The following is a 16185-nucleotide window of genomic DNA, read 5'->3' on the forward strand; positions in this document are numbered from 1 at the left end:
TCCGGACGGCATCCCCGGCCGCGTCCTAAAAGTCTGTGCCGACCAACTGGCCCCGGTATTCACTGACATATTTAACCTGTCCTTAGAACAGGCTGTCATCCCCACCTGCCTGAAGAAGTCCACTATTATCCCTGTATCCAAAAAAACCAAGCCTGCTTGCCTCAACGACTACCGCCCTGTAGCTCTCACCTCCATAGCCATGAAGTGCTTTGAGAAGCTAGTAAAGGGCTACATCTGCTCCTCCCTCCCCATCAACCTGGACCCCCTGCAATTTGCATACCGCCCCAACAGGTCCACGGAGGACGCCATAGCCCATGTGCTGCACACAGCAGCATCACACCTGGACAAGAGGCAGGGGAACTATGTGAGAATGCTATTCATCGACTACAGCTCGGCATTCAATACCATAGTCCCCTCCATACTCATAGCCAAGCTCAGGGACCTGGGCTTGAACTATGACCTCTGCCAGTGGGTCTTGGACTTCCTGACGGGCAGACCCCAGGTGGTGAGAGCAGGCAACTGCACCTCCTCATCCATCACCCTCAACATAGGGGCCCCCCAGGGCTGTGTTCTGAGTCCCCTCCTCTACTCCCTGTACACACACAACTGTGTGGCTCAGCGGAGTAGCAATACAATCATCAAATTTGCTGACGACACAGTGGTGGTGGGCCTGATCTCTGCCAACGACGAGAGGGCCTACCTGGAAGAGGTCAAGGTCCTGGCGGGATGGTGCCAGGAAAACAGCCTCTCCCTGAACGTCAGCAAAACAAAGGAGATGATTGTGGACTTCAGGAGGTCGGGGGTCAAGGACTACAGCCCCCTCAGCATCGACGGGGCACCGGTTGAGAGAGTCAACAGCTTTAAGTACCTCGGAGCCTACATATCCGAGGACTTGACATGGACCACACACATTGACAGTGTTGTGAAGAAGGCACGACAACGCCTCTACTTCCTCAGGCGCCTAAGGAAGTTCCAAGTCAGTCAGAAGATCCTTAAGAACTTCTACTCATGTACAATAGAGAGCATCCTGACTGGCAACATCACCTCCTGGTTTGGGAATAGCACTGCACAAGACCGAAGCAGACTACAAAGAGTGACACGTTCAGCCGAACGCACAATTGGAGGGGGGCTCCCCACCCTCCAGAACATTTACAACAAGCGTTGCAGGGGCAAGGCTAAGAGAATCATTAAAGACTCCAGTCACCCGAACAACTGCCTCTTTGAACTGCTGCGGTCAGGCAAGCAATACCGGAGTCTCAAGGCGAGCACAGAAAGACTCAGAAGAAGCTTCTATCCCCAGGCCATCAGGCTGCTAAACGAACAATGAACACTACACAACAACAACCATCAAACGCACATAGCACACACATCCACACGCACACACTCACTTTAAACAAACACACTGTAGCACCCACTCCACACACTTTATAGCACACACCCACTTTAAACAAACACACTGTAGCACCCACTCCCCACACTTTATATTTATTGATGAAGGATTGCACTACAACTCGTACACCTTACTGTAAATTGTACCTAAATTGTACCTCATCCCATTTCTGCTTTGCACTATATAGTACTGTACATTAGTACACTGCATAGTATTGTATATTATATGGTAACTCAGTTACGTCTATTCTGCATCGAACATTGTACATATGTCTATACTGAACACTGTGACCTCATTTTCTACTTCTAAATTACATGCTATACTATGTTATTGATACTATCTTGTCTAGCACAGTCTCTGGAGCGTAACAGTAAGAAGCATTTTGTATGAAAGTATTCTGTACTTCTGTATGACAACTATTAAAGAAACTTGAAACTTGAAACTAGCTCAAACCAGTCCAGCTGTTTGAGGTGCGCCGGTGTAAGACTGGCAAGCCAGAGAAGAACCTTGATTTATTTCACACGCGGAAGATGCGGTTCACACTGTGAAATAAATAATGCAGGCCATCAGGATGCTCAACGACAATAACACTATGTAACAAACCATCACATACACTCACAGCACACACATCCACATGTACACACTCACTTTAACAAACAACTCACTGCAGCACCCACTCTACCCACTTTAGACACTTTAACACACTTTATATTTATTGGTAAAGAGATTTGCATTACAACTCATACCTCATTGCACCTTACCCTAAGTTGTACCTCATCCCATTTCTGCATTGTACTGTATATTGTAACTCAGTTACTTTTTCTCTACTCTGCATTGTATAGTGTATATATGTATATTGAACACTTTTGTTTACACTTGTTTACGTACTTGACTTTCTATTTTATACTTATCTATGTTTATCTAGCACACTCAGGAGCAAAACAGAAAAAAGCATTTCATATAAAAGTATTTTTTTATGACACAACTAATAAAGAAACTTGAAACTTGAACTTCTACTTTTCTGGCCTGTCGAGGCCTCGCCCTGGCAAACTGACAGCTGTAGTGAATAATCAATTGAAACCTAATATAATGTAAGTTATTCTTAGTGCTGTCAGGAGAGTTAAAACATTTATCTAATTAATTACAGGATTTGTAATAAATTAATCGCATTGTAATCGCATAACCATTTTAGGCCTGATATTCTATAATCATATTTAAAATTGCATGTGTCCGGATGGCAGAATTCAGTACTGTATCTACAAAACCTTCTGTTTAATCATCTTCCCTTTATTCACTTGCTTAGATTTTTCAGGTCTGGTACATTTTTGCATGGTGTTATTCACAGTTAAGATAAAAAAAAAATCTGACACTGGGAATACATTCCCTGAGATCCATAGATAATATCCCTAGAATCAGATACCAAGAACATGCAAATGGACAATTAAAAAAAAAATAAAGTCTACGTTTTTATGGAATGAACGAATTTCTTTTATTTTGCGTTCATTTTCATAACGCGATAATTTGCTGTGTAATTAACGCGATAAACTGACAGCCCTAGTTATTCTGTAAACAATACATCTACAATAAGCCAATATCCATAAAGAACCTTTTAATGAAAACAATAGCCTTCCAGTTCCTTGTACTGATCGAGGCACCAGAGAATGAACAGAAGTGCAAAGACAATAACATATTGAGCTACACAAATTGGAGATTAAGCTAGTGACCTCAGGAGAACGCACTTTTTTCTTTTTTTTAAACAAGTGAAGCACCTCTATAACCAGCAATGTCACTAACTCATTCACACACTCACTCACTCATTAATTCACACTCACCCATTCATTCATTCACTCACCCACTCATTCATTCACACTCAGCCATTCATTAATTCACTCACCCACTCATTCATTCATTCACACTCACCCATTCATTCACTCACCCACTAATTAATTCACTCAATTCACCCACTCATTCACTCACTCACACACACACACACCACTCTGCCCCTAATGGTGGTTCACAGGCACGGCACGTGTGTCCTTGTTTATTATTATGTGTCTATTAAAATCATCTGTATTCTCATTCCAGCCTCTTGGTAAACAGAGTTTGACCCTTGACCTGGAGGCCTTCTAATTCATTCTGAGGGAACCGATCGTAGGCAGGACTGCTTTGATGTTGTGTTCTGGGTAGAAAAGAGATGGACACGTCTGATTCTTTAATGGTGTCCTTGTCGTGACTGTCAACAGGAACTACCGTCTCTGGAGAGATGTTTGAACTCTTGAACTCCATATAATGAGAGTGGGGGACACAAACAGACTGGAAAAGCTGGTCCGGAAGGCCAGTAACGTGGTGGGGGTGGAGCTGGACTCTCTAGCGGTGGTGGCGGAGAGGAGGATGAAGGAATGAATGAATGAATGAAAACTTTATTTAACAGATTGCAGAATGGGTACAATACAGTACGGCTCAATACACAATTGTTAAGGGGATGCAGACCAGAGAAAGACGTTTGTCTTGTTTACATCAGGGTCCCCCATTTTCAATTCATAGTGGACCTTGATAAGCTCCACGCCATCATGGAAAACCCCTCCCAGACTTGGCTGATAGGAGCATGTTCAGTGTTGGACTAAGGCTCCCTAGATGTAACACTGAACGGCACAGGAAGTCCTTCATTCCTACAGCCATTAGACGTTGGCCATTTTCACACGTATTACTGTACATGTTACTGTATATAATATCTGTATTTTCTTTGGCTGGATAGTTGTATATTTAAGATTTTAGAATGTATATACATACCAGAATGTAGATCCCAGACCATATTTGATTCTTTATTCTATTTTATTCTTATTTTTTATATTATTATATTCTTATTTCTATTTTAGTCCAATTGACTACGTAAATGTTTATTGTTGTTCAATGTGAGCGATCTATAGTGTCTGATTTCCCTCAAAGGATTTCTATTCTATTCTATTCTATAATGTACAGCAGGGCTATTCAACTAAATTGTTCAAGGGGCCACATTGTCAGAAACCCAAGGGGCCAGGGGCCGGACTGCCACGGCGCCTCCCTGTGCTATGAATATATGTACACTTGACACAACACACAACCACATTTTCACAACTTTTATTTAACTACATTGCAAAAGTAGTATACTTTTCAAAAAAAGTGCTTCATTTATGTGCCACATCTGCAACATCTCCTGCAAAAAGTGCTTCATTTATGACTGCAACAACTGCAACATCTCCTCTTCAACATTTCAATATAAATATAAAATAAAAAACAAACAAGTGCATGGTGTGCATCTGAACATTCTAACATCAAAACACATTTATAGTGCAGCTGAGCTCAGTAGCGGCTCGTGGATGCTTCGCCACTAGGGGCGCTATACCAAACATTTTGCAAACATGTACAGTACCACGCAACCGACTCATGGCAAGAAGTGAGCGATTCGACTCACGCTCACGGCAATGAATCGGCTTTTATGAACGAGTCGCTCAGCTGTTACTACAACAACACACAACCAGTCAAATAAAGTATAGTCTAATTCACAACTTGAAACACAATATATAAATAGAAAAGTTAGAAACAAAACTCGCTCCGTCTCCAAACACACGCAGATCTCTCCCTCTCTCCTTCTCTCTCTCACACACAGCGCGACGTGGAATCGATTCGTTACACAATCAGACCTATTATATACCAAGAATAACTTCAGTATGAGTACAGGGCTGTACACATATTTTGCATATTGTTAAACGAGCCAAGGCTAGCTATTAAACTATCGATATGAATCGAAAATCTGGGACCCTGATGTAAACAAGACAAACGTCTTTCTCTGGTCTGCATTCCCTTAACAATTGTGTGTATTGAGCCGTACTGTATTGTACCCATTCTGCAATCTGTTAATAAAGTTTTCATTCATTCATTCATTCAAACATAGACGATATTGAACAAGCCATAATCCACGTATTTTCAATCCAAAAGAAAGAGAGAGAGAGAGAGAGAGAGAGAGAGAGAGAGAGAGAGAGAGAGAGAGAGAGAGAGAGAGAGCGAGAGAGAGAGAGAGAAAGAGAGAGAGACTCACTGTTTAGTTGACACGTCCAGGGCAGGAGGGCTTGCCTTGATAAAGTGTATAATCCACTGTTGATGTATTCCAGACCACTGTCCACTGTGTCCAGACTGCATCCGCCATATAGCTTGTTAGCCAAGTGTTAGCTTGTTAGCAGTTAGCACCACACAACACAAGTACTTCATTCCTTTGTCCATTTCCGCATCGAACAGACTGCAAACTACCTGGCGTTCTATCGCCATGCTCTAAGACAAACTCTAACCTTAACCAACTTTGAAAGAGTGCCTAAGCTTAACAGCCTAAAGAATTTGCAGTCACGGCACGCTCTAAGACAAACAGCTGCATCTCACAACAACACAACTATCTCTACCACCAACGGACCAACCTAGGAATAAGCTAGGATTGGAACATTAGAAATTGGATTCGGCCAATCAGAGATCGTCTCTGTGAAATTCTGCTACGGAAAAAAATACTGGCGTCGGCCAATCAGAGAGCGTCTCCGCGAAATGCGGCTACAGAAATTCTTGATGCTACTGGCTAGACCGCTTCAAATCGCGCCCGGATTCCAACATAATAGTCATATTTCAACGCACACCGCGTTACGCACTGATTGGCTGCGACGGATACAGCGATCAAACCGTGACGTGCACTCAGAGCGCTATCGCGTCTAGCCCGGGCCGAGAAATACAAAAAAATAATAAAAAAAAATAAGTGAGTCACTTCCTGTTCAAGAAAATGAGTATTCTTTTTTTTATATAATAACGTTATTGTGCATTGGAAACACAAACATACTTAAAATGAGTAAATATTATTAATTTTAAACATGTTTATATTATTTATAGGGCTATAAAACTAAAAACTAAAAACTTATTTTTCTTGTTCTCTCATATAACCAGGGTAGGGCCTGAGGGGGGGCGGCGCCCGAGCGCCCCTAGTGGTAGAGCCAACACTGGCTGAGCTTATGAAAAAGTGCTTCATGTCTGTGCAACAACAGCAAATCACAGCATCTTATTAGCACTTATTGTCCACTCTTAACTCTCAAACATCAGGGGGGGTGGGGGCAGACAGGCCTAGCCTACATACACACATATAATGAGAGAGATTGCACTTCTTTGACTGGGCAATGGCAGAGAAAGAGGGTTCATAGAAAGTGAGGGCTACCCGCAAACAGTGATGCAAATGCTCATTTGTCAAGGAGGCACGGTTGCTTGTTTTAATGGCATTCATGTGAGAGAAACTGGATTCACAGGTGTATGTTGAGCCAAACATTGTTAGCACAGATATTGCCAGCGTTTTTATTTTGGGGAATGTGTTGACATGAATACACTTTATCCAAAATGTTGTGGTGGATTCATTCTCAAGTGCCTGCTTCAGAGCAGATGATGCTTGCTCAATTATTTCAAGTTGCAGGAGACCTTCATTAATGTGAAGTGATGCAAGGATCTCTTGTCCTTTTGTGGAAATAGCAGCTACATTGGCAAATGGGTTGCTCACAAAAACATCAATTCTCTGGACATGTCAAATTCATCAAATCGACTTGCAAAGTTTTCCCTCAATTTATCAATGAAATCTGTCATTAATTGAGTGACGTTTGGCTCAATTGTGCGTGTGAACGTTGACATGAAAAGAAAAAAGTAAAAAAATACAAAAAAAAAAATATTAAAATTTTTTAATTTTTTTTTATTATCATGTAATCTTTGGCGGGCCGGTCAGAATCATCCCGCGGGCCGGATCTGGCCCGCGGGCCGCCAGTTGAATAGCCCTGATGTACAGCCTATGAAGTATACAGCACAACGCTGCCCCCTGCAGGCAGGTAGGCCTGATGACAGGTAGAAGGACCCGGCTTGGCCTTATGGTGCATAGACCACCACAACACTTCCGGTATTCTGAAATCATGGGAGAGAGAGAGAGCGGGGGGAGAAAATGAATGAATGTGGATGAGAGCCTTGACATTAAGTGGTTGTAGCCTTGGCTGTGGGGGTGCTGGAGACATGATCCAATATACCTTTATACGCCTGAGTCTCCTGAAGTCGATCAGCACTTTCTCGGCCGAGCTATAGTCACTTTTCCATCACCTACTCCCGAACTCCGAATGCACAGATTGATGAACCTAGATCTCTGGACAATCCAGAGAGACTCCGTGGGCAATCTGCGCATGCGGAGTTCGGGAGTAGGTGATGGAAAAGTGACTATAGCTCGGCCAAGAAAGTGCCGATCGACTTGGGATTGGCCTCTCCATATTCAGGAGACTCAGGCGTATAAAGGTCTATTGGATCATGTCTCCAGCACCCCCACAGCCGTAGCTACAACCACTTAATGTCAAGGCTCTCATCCACATTCATTCATTCATTTTCTCCAGCCCGCTCTCTCTCCCATGAGCTGCTCAATGTAACACGGTTAAAGTGCAGTGGTCTATTGGTCAGGTCCTCGTCACCCGTCAATCAGAAATGCATCATGTAGGGCGGCCGGGTAGCGCAGTGGACTAAGCGTCTGTCTACCACCACAGAGACAGTGGGATCGAATCCAGCTGTGGTGCTTCCGGGTTGGCCGACCGTCCATACTAACACAATTGGCAGTGTTAGCGGGTGGGAAACCCGGTGAGGGTGGGTCCTGGTCGTTGTAAACAGCGACTCCTAAGTGGTCCGCACACGGCGGGCGAATTTTGCCAGGCGACTGATTTTTAAAGCGAGGCGACCGACAGAATTGTATCGCGTCCATTGTTATGAATGAGACAATCCACACGGCAGGAGATTTTGAAGCGACGGTCGCGCAGCAATTTCTGTCGCCTGGCTAAAAATCACCTCGATCCTATTTTGTGAGGCGACGGCAGGCGACACAGCAAGGACAGTGAGCAAATAACATGACTTCTACTGGTGTATAATTTGTACACCATTAATTTATCAATACAATTATTGATCAATAACCTACGTATTATTACTAGGGATGTCCGATATTATCGGCCGATATCGGCATTAAAATGTGATATCGGAAAATATCGGTATCGGTTAAAATTTTTTAATTATTTAATTTTAATTTTTTTACATTTCTATAAACTTTATTTACCCAGGCAAGCAAGTAAGAACAAATTCTGATTTTATTTATTGTCAAAAGTATGCATAATGTTGTGTTAATTCCACAACAAGAGATATGTAATGTTAATTACCTGAATATATCGGGACCCTGCATATATCGGTTGATATCGGTATCGGAAAAAAAGCCAATATCGAGCATCCCTAATTATTACCATGCTACTTATGTTCATTATTATTAACAGGAACAATTTAAATAAATAACGTTAGTTGGAGAAGCTATAGTGGCCGCTTGTCATTAACTAATAAATGAACAATGCGCCACGATGCACCTACTAGATGTTTTTATACTCTGGTAACAAAAGTAGTTGTGGATGTTGACAGAGTTTAATGTCCAGGCTGCAGCTGATGTGGTTTATAAGGTTTATTGTCCAAAGAAAATGATGGTTGAGAACAGAACAGCGTCTTCAGTGAAAAAACATTCTCTCTCAGCAGGTGCATAATACTTCGGTGGTAGTGAACGTATTGTAGCGATCAGTCATGCAGTAATGTCAGGAAGAATGAGGAGAGGTTGTATTCGTATATGGTGGTTTAATTCCAGCTCAATATGGGTTTAGTTCCCTCGTAAAGCACAACACAGCTACCTGCTAATACGCTCGCTTCACAACAACCTAACGTCCGGTCCGTCCTCTGATATCTCCCTCCGGGGGGAAACAAGTAACCACACCCCCCAGCTAGACAGAGCGACACATATAGCTTATTATACCTGAACGGTCGGCTCTGGTGTGGGGGGCCAAGCGATTGTCGCCAGGCGACAGACGATCGCATCGCCAGGCGACGTCGCTCGCCCGCCGTGTGCGGACCACTCTACAGTTCGGTCGGGGCGCCTGCACAGTAAGGGACGGATCTGGGAGAGGTAGTGTGACCTTCCACACGTTACACTCTCCCAGTGAGAGTCCACGCTGCCAGGTGAAAAGAAGCAGTGGGCTGGGTACACATGTGTCGGAGGAAGCATGTGATAGTCTCCACCCTCCCAGACCGACGGTAGGGGGTAGAGTGCGCAACGACCAGGAAGGGGGTTGGGAATTGGCATAACGACTAACATTGGGATGGGAGAAAAACGGAAAAAGAAGAGGGAAAAAGATAATAAAAAAAAAATTATAATAAATGGATCATGTGACCGGATGGTAAATACGAGGAGACAGCGCTCAGCTGCGCTAGTGAGGTCATAAAGCCAGGACCAATCAAGAGGCAAGGCAGCAGATTCACTCAGATTATTCAACCTTTCTTTTTCTCGATGCAGGTGGTTTGAGCGATCTTTAGTAGGGCTGTCAGTTTATCGCGTTAATTTGATTAATTAATTAATTATGAAAATACTCAAAATGAATTACAAAAAAAAAAAAAAAAAAACATGGCACTAATTTTTAGGAATCATATTTCTGATGAAGACTCATGATGATACTGCATGTTATTTTATTTATCTATTTCTTTTTATAAATCAGTATTTTATAGAATTTCTGGTCAAACCTCCTGGTGGAAATGTGGAGGAGGACTGGGAGCGTAATTACTGCAGGGAGGGAGGGGCTGACGACCAGCTGCACATCATGTGACCAGCTGCACATCATGTGACCATCTGCACATCATGTGACCAGCTGCACATCATCATCATCATCCCTGACTAGCATTTTTTTTTTACAATGAAAACAATAATACGTTTGGCTTAAGATTTGATATCTGATAAAAAGTGAATAAATACACATTCTCTTACCTGAAAGCCAGCTCAAAAACAGATCCGCCACTGTCATTACATACTGCTAAGGTAGGGTCATCTGTAAACTAGATATAGAGAGAGAGAGACACACACAGAGAGAGCAAGAGAAAAGACAGAGAAGAGAAAGAGAAAGTATAATAATAATAATAATAATAATAATAATAATAATAATAATAATAATAATAATAATAATAATAATAATAATAATAATAATAATAATATAGTAAGTAACTCTAACCCTGGCAGATCAATAATATAATAACTCTAACCATAACCCTGGTAGATCAATAATATAGTAACTCTAACCCTGGCAGATCAATAATATAATAACTTTAACCATAACCTTGGTAGATCAATAATATAGTAACACTAACCCTGGTAGATCAATAATATAAATGAACTCTAACCCTGATAGATCAATAATATAGTAACTCTAACCATAACCCTGGCAGATCAATAATATAATAACTCTAACCCTGGCAGATCAATAATATAGTAATAACCATAACCCTAGTAGATCAATAATATAGTAACTCTAACCCTGGAAGATCAATAATATAGTAACGCTAACCATAACCCTGGCAGATCAATAATATAGTAACGCTAACCATAACCCTGGCAGATCAATAATATAGTAACTCTAACCCTGGCAGATCAATAATATAGTAACTCTAACCCTGGCAGATCAATAATATAGTAACTCTAACCCTGGCAGATCAATAATATAGTAACTCTAACCCTGGCAGATCAATAATATAGTAACTCTAACCCTGGTAGATCAATAATATAGTAACTATAACCCTGGCAGATCAATAATATAATAACTCTAACCATAATCCTGGTAGATCAATAATATAGTAACACTAACCCTGGTAGATCAATAATATAAATTAACTCTAACCCTGATAGATCAATAATATAGTAACTCGAACTCTGGATATAGTAACTCGAACCGTAATCCTGATAGATCAATAATATAGTAACTCTAACCCTGGTAGATCAATAATATAAATTAACTCGAACCCTGGTAGATCAATAATATAGTAACTCGAACTCTGGTAGATCAATAATATAAATTAACTCTAACTCTGGATATAGTAACTCGAACCATAATCCTGGTAGAATAATATAGTAACTCTAACTCTGGATATAGTAACTCGAACCATAATCCTGGTAGAATAATATAGTAACTCTAACTCTGGATATAGTAACTCGAACCATAATCCTGGTAGAATAATATAGTAACTCTAACTCTGGATATAGTAACTCAAACCATAATCCTGGTAGAATAATATAGTAACTCTAACCCTGGATATAGTAACTCGAACCATAATCCTGGTAGAATAATATAGTAACTATGGGTGTAAAGGTACACGTATCAGTACCGAACTGTTTCAGTACTGGACCTTAGGTTCAGTACGGCTGTGTACCGAACGAATACAACGCTATGTTAACCACTAACGACCGCCCACCGGGGGCTGTTTTTTTCACAATCTAATATAATTATAATCTTTTTTTTTTTAACAAGTCGATTATTAATTTCAATATAGAATATTCGTTGACAGCCCTACAAGTACAATTACTTACTGCACACTACATCACCCACGAGGGGAACATGGAAAGCCAAACTCTCTCCCAAACTCGTACTGAACCGTGACTTCAAAACCGAGGTACGTACCGAACCGTGGTTTTTGTGTACCGTTACACCCCTAATAGTAACGCTAACCCTGAGAGATCAATAATATAGTAACTCTAACTGTGTGTGTCCTTGTTTTAATACAACTGTGGGGACCAAACAAGATATGTGCTGGACCTCACAAGGTAAATGAGGTTATGGTTAGCATAACTTAAGGTTAGGCATGTAGCCGTTTAGGGCTGACCTTCGAATTTGTTTTTGGCATTCAAAGCTTTGGGGCCGAGATTCGATTTTAATTCGAAGCTTCGAAATAAAATAAAAATAAATAAAAAATAAATATTAATTCTTTTTTATTTTTGTAAAAAAATTATTTATGTTGTGGGACTTGTACAGCACTTTGTTCAACTTTGTCAGTGCTGTAAAGTTTAAACCTTTTTAAATCTTAGACAAACCCTTTGCTTTCATGAAATATTGTAAGCAGTCATTTGAGGCTTTATAAAAGCAGCAACAATGAACACAAATCTGTCAGTGCCGAGTCCGACCTCATCTTAAATAACAAACAGCATTGCTTGTTGTAGTTAACAAAGAGAGGCAGAGTTGATTTTGCAAAAAATAAATAAAAAAATTTAATTAAATTGTTTTTGTTTTTGTTTGTTTAACACATTCCCTGCCACGCAATTTGAGCGTCTTATACCACTCTCTGCCAGCACTGTAAGCCTATGGAGATGTTCACCTTCTTTGCAGGGCTATAACTTTTTAAATTGTATTGCTAAATTGACATTACTATGGCCCATTCAACATCGATTATCTATCGTTCAGGATGTAGGAACGTTTTACTTTTTCATTCATATATTCATACGAAAATACCGTCTAGAATATAAATATGTTTTTATCGTTTTCTGCAGTAATTCCTAGAACGTGAGATATAGGCATAAACGCATATATAGATTATCAAATGCCGTTTGTTGGCGATACACGCTATATTAAAAATGTCAACTGTACATGATCCTAAACGTTATGACTGATTATGCGCGGATGAACGGGGGGGGGGGGGTCGTTTATAATTCCGTGATCGTCAGTAAATGCTTTATGTAGTATGGGTGATATATTGATCAGAGCAGTTTGCATGGATAATAATAAACAAACACGCTGAAAGTAACGTCAGCGTCCTCTTACCGTTCGACGATGAGACTGGAGGAAAAAGATCCCACTTATTTGACAGCGATCTCCTAAATCCATTTCCGGTTTATATAATCATACTAAACGGCCAAATCGTATCGATTATTGCGTTATGGCAGCGATCGCTACACACGGACGTGTGTATACAGTCCCGCAACAATATGCGAGTGCCGGACGCATTTCCCAGACGCACCGAGATCGACTCGTCCATTTCCGGTTTGGCAACTCGCCGATCATCCACCAGGCGGCAGTATTGAAGCGTTGCAGAGTTGTACATGCTCCCACTGCATCAGATCAGGCTCCGTGAGGGAATTATGAATAACATGGCGAAAAAATGAAATATGATCTCAATAACGTCGTATGCCGTGGATTGGCAGAATTCGCATGAAATTGAAACACGTCGTAAGCCGTTTCCAGCGTGGGATGTGTTAATATATTCAAATTATATTTTCCCACTCGAATCCCATGCCCATCGAACGAAGCTTCGAAGTATTTAAGACAGCCCTACAGCCGTTATAGTTAAGGTTAGGATAAGTAGTTAGGGAATGAATGGAAGTCTATGGAATGTCCCCACAACCCATGAAAACATGGCTGTGTGTGTGTGTGCGTGTGCGTGTGTGCGTGTGCATGTGTGTGTGTGCGCATGTATGTATGTATGTATGTATGTGTGTGTGTGTGTGTGTGTGTGTGTGTGTGTGTGTGTGTGTGTGTGTGTGTGTGTGTTACCTTGACGTGGAGGATAGCGGTTCCAGGAGGGTGGGCATCGTTGATGGTCCTAAGCAGCTTCCCATTGGCTAGATCCCACATGGTGATCTAACCAATCACACGCAGGGGACAGACAAGATACATAATGAGACATTTAGGACGACAGGTAGATCTAAAGAACCCGCTAGATTAGGCAAGCATCATCTTCCAGTGTGTATGCGTGTGTATGTGTGTGTGTTTATCGTTTGTTGGATGTCCATTATCTGCCATAATGGACTAGCTAGCTAGTCGTCCTGGGGTTCACTCACAACATACATAAGAAATAACTCTACTTCTCTATTGATAATATGGCAACATGTTCCACTTCAGAGAAGCTTGATACCAAACCATATGTGACCATAACGTGTATACTCGTTATTTGATCGTTTTTCCTTTTTTTCGATATTTGTATAATTATTTTTTAATTATCTTTATTAGCATTTTCAGCTTTTTCTGGCCACGCAGGACCGATAGAGGAGAGAGGGAGAGCGGGAGGAGAGGTAGGGAAGACATGCGGCAAATGGTCGCCGGGACGCGTGTTACTGTTCCGCAACTGTAAGTTACTTCCGGGGTAGGCCTGATTGGCCCCGACAGGCACGTGACGCGGCAAACTCAGGACGCGCAAAACGAGGCTGCTGAGAGCTGTCGCGCGGAAATAGGCTGTCTATTGCCATTCTCTAACACAAACTCTAACCTTAACCAGCTCCTTAACAGCGCCTAAACTTAACCGTTCTAATCTTAACCAACTCCGAAACAATGCCTAACCTTAACCTTAACCATAACCATGCCTAACCTTAACCATAGAAAGAATATTGCCATTCTCTAAGACAAACTCTAACCTTAACCAGCTCCTTAACAGCGCCTAAACTTAACCGTTCTAACCTTAACCAACTCCGAAACAATGCCTAACCTTAACCTTAACCATGCCTAACCTTAACCGGCGAAAGAATACACGTTAAAAAAAAAATCACGTTAAAAAAAAAAAATTTGATGGGATTCGAACTAGTCAACAACGGACCGCAGGATCGCAGGACCGCTGCTCTGCCAGGTGAGCTGAAGCGCCGAATGAAAATCATGGCGGATTAGGACGGTTACATAATTCCGCAAGCTCTGCCGCTCCGCTCCGCGGAGCGTGCCGCGCGGCAGAGAAAGTTGCGCGTCACGTGCCTGTCGGGGCCAATCAGGCCTACCCCGGAAGTAACTTACAGTTGCGGAACAGTTATAGGCCGCCGGGACTGGGAAACGAACCCGGGACGACCGATTCACGACTCAGCGCGCTATGTGGTGTGCTACTGGAGCGCCCGATATTTGTAATAATTATTCATCCGGGGACCTTGGTGTTACCATAAGGAATGAGTCTGAGTTCGCCAAAGTGCAATACCGGCCGCATCCAGCTAGACGGCGGTATTGAGCACCCTTTGATAACCTTGCATCTTGGCCTGTGTAATGGCTAAATGTCTCCGGTTTCACTTTTCCTTGTCGGGCGAATGGAGCGGTTCTCCTGGTTCCATTGAAGCGAGTCAAATATCCCTGATCCATATGTTGTGGTGGGTTATGCCGTCAACCAAATGGACATCGGATGTACCAGATGGCGATCAAACAACTGGAATATTATTTTTGGAATACTCCTGATCACAGGTAAGGACTATCTGACGTACATTTGAGCTTGATCCTGCAATGCTTTTATACCGATCCAGCTGATCAGCGTTTTTAGTGTTCAATACGAATGCCGTTACTGCCAATCAAATAATCAGAAACGACCCCCCCCTTTCATGCATTCATGATGGAACATAATACATATTATATACATTTGATTTGGGAATAGTAGCGTGTCCAGGCAAGAAACGGCATCGCTTAGAGTAGGATTCACATATGAGGCTATAACACAGCCTTTCGGGAATTACCCTAGACCGCGCTATAACCATACTTATATTCACCACGGGATAACACAGGAACGTATGGATGGAAACATTAATTATTTTTCACATATTGAACGATAGATAGGTGATGTCAAATGGGCCATAGTATTGTATCCATAGCTATAATATAGAATATAGTTATAGCTCTACAAACAAGGTGACGCACTACTATCTTTTAAAGCGTGGCAGTGCTATGACAGGCTCCGTCTAATTCCCAGCGGGGAATGAGTTAAGGAGCTCACGATTCCTCAGAAAACCCCAAAATGTTGCATAATTCAGAAATATGTAGAAATAGAGATATTGCCCATTTTGAGTGCTTTGAAATGTTCTCTATATGTCTCCTTATTTGCTAGGAAAACTCCAACATTTTGGGAAATTAGCTTATTTAACATCTTCCCTGGAGTTAGACAAGATACATACCTTTTTTGTCTATCTGCATGCATTAGGCTTAGGGAAC

General features: G+C 41.8%; 1 protein-coding gene across 1 annotated transcript in view; it reads right to left on the bottom strand.

The window, feature by feature from the left end:
- Positions 1 to 16185, bottom strand: part of vps8 (VPS8 subunit of CORVET complex) — a 197320-nt gene that overhangs the window by 146959 nt on the left and 34176 nt on the right. The window contains 2 exon segments of the mRNA XM_084321817.1: positions 10248 to 10315; positions 13792 to 13878. Of these exon segments, the coding sequence (XP_084177943.1) occupies positions 10248 to 10315; positions 13792 to 13878 (155 nt within the window).

The sequence above is a fragment of the Notolepis coatsorum genome (assembly GCF_963971535.1).
Source record: "Notolepis coatsorum genome assembly, chromosome: 9".
NCBI lineage: Eukaryota > Metazoa > Chordata > Actinopteri > Aulopiformes > Paralepididae > Notolepis > Notolepis coatsorum.